The sequence below is a fragment of the Amborella trichopoda genome, chromosome 6 (genome assembly GCF_054954075.1).
Source record: "Amborella trichopoda isolate Santa Cruz 75 chromosome 6, AtrichopodaSantaCruz75HAP2 v2.0, whole genome shotgun sequence".
Lineage (NCBI taxonomy): Eukaryota > Viridiplantae > Streptophyta > Magnoliopsida > Amborellales > Amborellaceae > Amborella > Amborella trichopoda.
Genome location: NC_142341.1, coordinates 6,323,071 through 6,330,217, shown reverse-complemented (window position 1 = coordinate 6,330,217; position 7,147 = coordinate 6,323,071). Strand labels below are relative to the sequence as shown.

At 39.2% G+C, this 7,147-nt stretch overlaps 1 protein-coding gene across 1 annotated transcript; it reads right to left on the bottom strand.

Moving 5' to 3' along the window:
* Nucleotides 1-889: 889 nt before the first annotated feature.
* LOC18434349 (uncharacterized) lies at nt 890-5,773 on the bottom strand. Its single transcript, XM_006844421.4, has 2 exons — nt 5,593-5,773; nt 890-4,364 (listed from the first exon to the last, which is right to left on the bottom strand). The coding sequence occupies exon 2, from the start codon at nt 4,309-4,311 to the stop codon at nt 1,147-1,149; it is 3,165 nt and encodes a 1,054-aa protein (XP_006844484.2). The 5' UTR covers nt 4,312-4,364; nt 5,593-5,773; the 3' UTR covers nt 890-1,146.
* Nucleotides 5,774-7,147: the final 1,374 nt, after the last annotated feature.

Below are 7,147 nucleotides of genomic sequence, written 5' to 3'. Positions count from 1 at the left end.
TAAATTGAATACTTGAAGAGAAAGGGGTAAAATTGAGGAGCCAGGTCAAGGAAATTGATCATAGAAATGGACTTCATAACAGAGAAGCAGATGCCTTCTTAGGAGCATTCATGCCTCCTCCAATCCCACGTACCGATATATATGAACACCTTAATTCAGAATTTCATTATTTCAAGAACATCCTACTAGTGAACTTCTCTTTGGGCCAAATACGGGCTAATATACAATGACCGTGATCATATGACTTACTCCTATGCTCGGATAAAGGAATTTCCATGATCATATGACTTACTCCTATGCTCGTATAAAGGAATTTCCATGATCATATGACTGTGATCATATTATTTACTCCTATTATCAATGTACTACACTAAATCCATGATTTAATAATTATAATCCAGAATGATCTATAGTTTCTATCTTAATCAATAGACCACTAACAATTCCAAGTAATTATAATAAAACTATAAAACATAAAAGACTCGTATATAAAACATAAAAGAATTTAGGAGGGAAGAGTGAGGAGTAAAATCGTAAGAACCTCATCAATTATTAAAGTCTGGCCACTTAAAATTGTGCAGATGGATGCTTAAGGAAAACCAATCTCATGTATGTTTTAAAAGCGTAAAAACCTCTCAATTGTTAAAGTCTGGCCACTTAAAATTGTGCAGATAGATGTTTAAGGAAAACCAATTTGACGTATTCAAATACACCATCGTGCTCAGAAATTGAATAAATTTTCAAACAGAGGATGAGAGAAAAGATAAAAAAACACAAACCCAGAACAATGTAAGGAATCTAGAGATTTTCCGGTAGCAGAATCATAAATAAGACAGGTTAACATTATCCAAAAAAAAAAAAAAAAAATTTCATAAATAAGACATAATTATGCCACGAAAGAATTGCCTCTGCCATTTGATTACAACGACTGCTGCTGCCTATAACAGTTACAACAACTTGGTTCTCCAGCCTTGGAGATATTACAAGGACCCAAAGCTCTACTTATTCAATAATCATCACAGTACATCAGAAAACTCAGCCTCCAATTTTATCCTCAAGCTTAAGGAGCTTGTTCAAATATGAAGAACATAAATAGAAGATGACTGAATTATCAGTAAAAATACAAAAACAAGAATTAGTAATAATTTACCTAACATCATAACTAATAATCCCATGGACAGGCATTGAAGCAGGATCAAGCTCCAAACAGCCTTCTGGGATGCCCTCTCTCTCCTCCCCTTTCACTCTAAAAGCAGGAACCTGATGGGAAAAGCACATCAGCTCATTTCTTGATAATTTTCGAACTAACTCAAAGCCTTCGTGCACATGCCGTTGGAAAATTGATCTGAAGCCCTCTACTTCAATCAAGCAAGCAACTGCCATGCTTGATTTCTCAGTGAAATCAGAGAGGATTTCTACCATCTGATAGTCACTGTTCTCCAGGTCAATATGCTTCCAACCAAGATTCCACCTTTTGTATAGAGCCCATACTTCCCCCTTCTTTGGAAGAATTTTGAAGAAAGACTTTGGGCTACTCCAATCACACGAGACAAGATGTGAGAAATCCAATACACTTTTGGTGACCACAGATTTACCCTCTCTAAAAATCCCACATGCCATGGGCAAGCTCTCTTCAACCCACACCATTTCATCTTCTAGAGTGGGGTGGGGCTTTAATTGGGTCACTTGCACCTTAAGGTCGACAGGGATGATTTCCTTTACCCGAGCATAGGACCGAGGCATTCTATCACTCCCATCATATATCGCCCAAACTTGGTCCAATGAGAAGTTGTCCATCAGTCGGATGGACTTGAAGTCATGGAACTCTGAATTTAGGTGATCATATATATCTAATGAGGGGCTCGGTGGAGGCAATGGATTCGCTAAGAAACCAACTACTCTGTTCACCTCTTCTCTCTCTCTTTGAACTCTATCGTTCTCAATTTTATCACTCGTTTGAACTCCCCTCATATCTGTTACTCCCTTTGTCTGAATTCCTGCCCCACCTTCTTCACACATCTCCTTTATTTTCTCTAGAGAAGAGGGATCCAATTCATTGATTACACCATTGGGAATCGACAGAGGGTCCAACACCATTGACCCCTCTGGTAAGGCACTCGCCAACCCCCTTCTGATCTTGAAAGCAGGGACTTGGTGAGAGAACTTGAGGAGCTCATTTCCCATGATGTGGAACGAGGCCTCTACCCCATCATCTTTCTGTCTCTGAAAGACCCCCTTGTGCCCTTCCACCTTGACCAAGCGCACCACCTTCACACCCCTATCCCTACTGTAATTTGTGAGCACCTCGACCATATCATATTCAAACTCTTTGGGCCTCCACAAACCGGAGCTCCACCTGATATGCCAGTATTTATATACTGTCCATACATCCCCAATTTTTGGGTAGATAGTGAAGTGCACACCTGAAATCCCAAGTTGCCATGTAAGTTGATGAGAAAACATCAGATGTTGTCGAGTAATTGTGCTTTTCTTTAGCCTGAAATTCCCACAGGCTACAGGGAGGCCTGCCCTATACCATCTCTTCTCTTCCTCAGAGATGGGGTCGGGTTCAAGCCAAGTGACACACACTGTGAAATCAGAACTGAGCTTTCTGTTAACACGTGCATAGTATCGAGGCATCCCATCATAGTCATCATAGGCAGCCCATAATTGATCAGGCCCAAAATCATCGCGCCACCCATAGCCCTTTACATCAAGAAATTTAGTGTACAGACAAAAATTAGTATTTGGGTCCACTCTGTTAGTGAAATCATCAATAACAGGAGGCAGCGAACAAGAATCAAGCTCTAGACATTCCTCAGGGGTGGACCCATTTCCATCCCCTGAGGTTTTAAAAGCAGGAATTTGATGGGAAATCCTCGGGAGCTCAGTTGGAGGAATCTGAATCACAACATCCACCCCATCACTGGTGTGCCTTCGAAAGAGGCTTCTGAATCCTTCTACCTTAATCAGGTATGCAACCCTAGAGCCAAGGGCATGGTCATAGTCCTCAAGGATCTCTACAATTTGGAATACATGTCTCCTTGGACTACCTAAATAATGATATTGCTTGGTAACATTCCAATCTTTGTAAATAGCCCAAACATCGCCTTTCCTGGGGTAAACATTATAAGTTCTGGACTGCTCATTCTTCTCACAAGAAAAAAGGATGTGAGAGAATATGTAGTGATTATCAACCACAGCTTTTTTGCCAATCCTGAAGATCCCACAACCATCTGGAAAACCCACTGATTTGTACTTCCATCTCATGTCCCAACCAGGCAAGAAACTTGGTTCCAACCATGCAACACGCAGCTTGAAGTTTGATGAGAGCACCTGATCTATACGAGCATAGCATCGAGGCATGCCATGTTCATCATAAGTGGCCCAAACTTGGTCCTTAGCGAAAAGACCAATACTCCGATTCTTCTCAAAACCGAAGAAGTCAACCTCTGGGTCATTGTGCTCATGTTGGGAGGAGGTAGAGGCAATTTCAGCACCGACACAAGCATTAGCTGCCTCTCCTTTACTGGGATCCCCTGACAATGATGGAACCCCCATCTGGTTTACCCCGTGGGTGTAAGCCTGCCTTTGTAGGCCATCATCCTGAGAAGCACCAGGCAGTTCTTTGAGTCCATGGAGACTTGAGCCACTCTCTCTAGCAGTTCCATGGGCTTCTCTCTCTTCCAGCTCAATTTTAGGAACATGGCTCTTGACCACTGTTCCTCCATTGGCTGAAGAGATTTTTGACTTCTTCTGAGATGGGATTGGTAACCCCAGCACAAAGGCAGGACCATTAGGGGTCTCATTAACCTTCCTCTTCTGCTTTGTGTTTCCCTCCCTTCCCCAATCGTGAGAATCATCATGACCACTCAATGAACCCCTTTGTTGTTCAGCTAGGGAATCATTTCGGATCAGATTCCTCAAGTCGTATGCAAACCTTCTCTCCCTATCAGAAAGCACTGCAAAGGCCTCATCCAACAGCTGTAAGGCTGGCTCAGCTCGAGGATACCGGTCCTTATCAGGAGCCAAGAGAATCGCAAACCTTTCGTACTGCGATTCGATTGAATCCTGATCTGCATTATATGGGAGTTGGAGAATTGCATACCAATCAATATCTGAGCTCGGGGTTTTAATCTTAGATGCCAAAAAAATGTTGCATATTTCGATCAGCTGCTCTATGTCTTCGACGTCAGGAAAGAGCTTTCTTGCTTTAATAAGCATCTTCTTCGCACCCTCATAGTCTTCGTTCTCAATCTTTTTTCTGGCAATATTTCTCGCTCGAAGAGCCTCTTCTTTGTTGCACTCCATGGACGAATAAATCTCAGGAGCTAAAACTCGAAAGAAGGTATAAACGGAGCTTTCTGGAGGAAAAAGAGAAAAAAGAAAAGAAAACAAAAGTTACCAGGATCAGTTATCTGAGGACTTAGAAATCTCACATAGAATATGCATGCAAGAACAAGGTTACAAGAGTAAGCCTAAAAACCCAAGAACTTTGTCCATATTGAAAGAAAAATGGGCTTCAAAAACAATACTGGAAAAGGAATTCCAGAGTCTCAGGCTAAACCTCAAAACCCTAAAAGAGCCTTAGGCTATCTCTTTTATTAACTGAAAAAAAAAAGCCACCTCTTTTTTTGGCTGCAAAACCATGAACTGTAATTCCAATCTGAATTTTAGCAAAAATGGCATCCAAAAAAAAACGATTGATAATGATATACTACATTCTGAGGGTAAAAACTCAAAAAAAAAAAAGCCACCTCTTTGTATTGTCTCTGTTCTTAAAAGATGAAAAATGCAACCTTTTTTGTGAATTGTCTAGAAATGACGTTCTACCTTTTTGATCCATGACTAGAGTAACAGAAGAACCTCAAATAAAGATAAAAGTAAAACCACCCCTTCCCCTTTAAAGATATTCCCGCCCGCAAATGAAACGCTGTTACACAAGGATACAGAACAATACAGAAAATGGAGTTCTAGAGTCTGAGACAAACCCCAAAACACTAAAATCTCTAATCTGAACTGATGGAAAAAAGCTCCCTGTCCTTGAATAAATTAAAAACCCAATAATTGTAACTCAAATTCAAATTTCCAAAGATATCGCCATCATAAACTTAACTGAAAATGGAAGGCGACAGTCATGCTAAAACTCAAAACCCAAAAATTCTGTGTTGTCTTTTTTCTGACTGCAGAAATAAAGCTAACTTCTCTTGAACCGCCAAGAAAATGGCGATCAATCTCCTTGGCTCAGGCCAATACCGTACTATAATAGAAACCCACAATAAAAACCCCAAAAACCTGTTCTCTTCCCCCCTTAAACTCCACTAAAATAAATATTTCCTCGTTTCACTTTCTGAAACTCAAACGAATACAGAACCACAACCCAACTCCACAATCACCAGAAAAAAAAGACCATACTTTAAAACCCTAGCTATAACACTTTTTAAACCCCCTGTAACCAAAAAACCCTAATTCATCTCCCTATTCCAGCACCAAAACACCATATCCAAATCCATTGAAAATTCAAGTATAAAAAGTTTGGACAGTTGAAATGGAAACCAAAAGCATTAAACCGAGAAATGATAAGATACTTACCGGTTTCTTACTCGATGAAGATAACCACGAAGAAGATGATGATGAAGAAGAAGAGAAAATGGAGAAACCATTTAGGTAGAAGAAGAAGAAGAAGAAGACACAGAGGGAGCGTCCAACTTCCGAATTCGAACTAAATGCACCAGGTAAAAATTGGCAAATTCTGATTCTCACAACCCCGCGAAGTCGGACCCCATAAGTACAATTTCAATTTACGAGTCGATTCGAGACTCGGACAACTCGGCACTTTTTGGGTCTGAAATTCTGTGTTTTAGGGCTTTAGGCGAATAGGCGTTTCAATTTGCCACTTGCTATCCTGTATTTATTTTAGGCACGGTAAAAGTTAACCCCAAACCCTAATATTTTTTTATCTGGAACTCGATCATTGCCACCGGACTCGATGCGATAGGCGCGAAACGTATTTCGTTCACTGGAACTGACTAAAAATGCCGCTAAATACAATGCGTTCATAATTTTTGAAATTTTAAAAAGGGTACGGTTTTTTTTTTATTTTTTTCTGGACATATTTGCCCTCTTACATACTCCTTTTCCATACTCATGTTGCTACTTCTTGCCTTGTGACATTTAGAAAATTCCACCATAACGAGTGGCAAAAAAGGGTATTGTGTATGGTATTATTACAAGTGAAAGTATAGATAACAGGTGTAGCAATAATTGACCTAGCGTAAATTATAAAAAAAAAAAAAACAAAAAAAAACAAAAAACTAAGGCTGGGGCAGAAAAGGTAGCGCAATGGCCAAGTCGAAATGGGCCACCGCCTGAGGACTAGGTCACACTTGGGCCAATTCAGGCCAAAGCTTAGTCCAGACCTGAGCTGGGCCTATGGGCAATACGGGGCAAGGGCGATGGCCAACCCTACCAAAGTCACAAGTCTTGCTAGATTGTAAATAATTATTTTCAAGATGGATCGGCTTTGTTCAAAACAGGTTGAAGATAACCGATTTTGTTTTGATCTTTGACTCGTTAGACTAATACAATGAGGCTGATATCTTGTTAACAGATTTTATATTTTTAAATTAAACATCTGTTTCCTAAACTGAGGTTCCAAATCAATTCAGTAGTTTTGTACTGGTGGACCTGTCTGGTTATCATGACCTTGTTGTATACGCTCTTATTTTTAATTGTCAAATTATTGTTTAATTTTTATTAATATTATATAAATGCGGTTTTTTTTGTTTTTCATTGAAAAAATATATATATAAGGTTGCAACCTTAAAATATAGAAATATGGACCTTAAAATCTATTGAAAAAGGTTGTTTTAATGTTGAAAAGCCTTTTAGTTGATCATCTCGACATATGAATATAGCAAAAAAAAAATATTTTGAGTCTTGAAAATAGTGCATCTTACAACACATTAACTAGGCTATCCATTTTTAAGATTTTCGTATGTTTATTAATCTACTTGATTTTAACTATTTTTTTAGCTTAAAATTTTGAAAATAGATTTTTAAATAATCTTAATAATTTCTTACACCAAATTTAGACGTTATGACAAAATTTAGATGTGCACCTTATTCATATTTGAGCAAAATGGGG

Coding starts and splice junctions, on each gene's coding strand:
- LOC18434349 (XM_006844421.4), bottom strand. CDS start 4,311: ATGGAGTGCAACAAAGAAGAGGCTCTTCGAGCGAGAAATATTGCCAGA.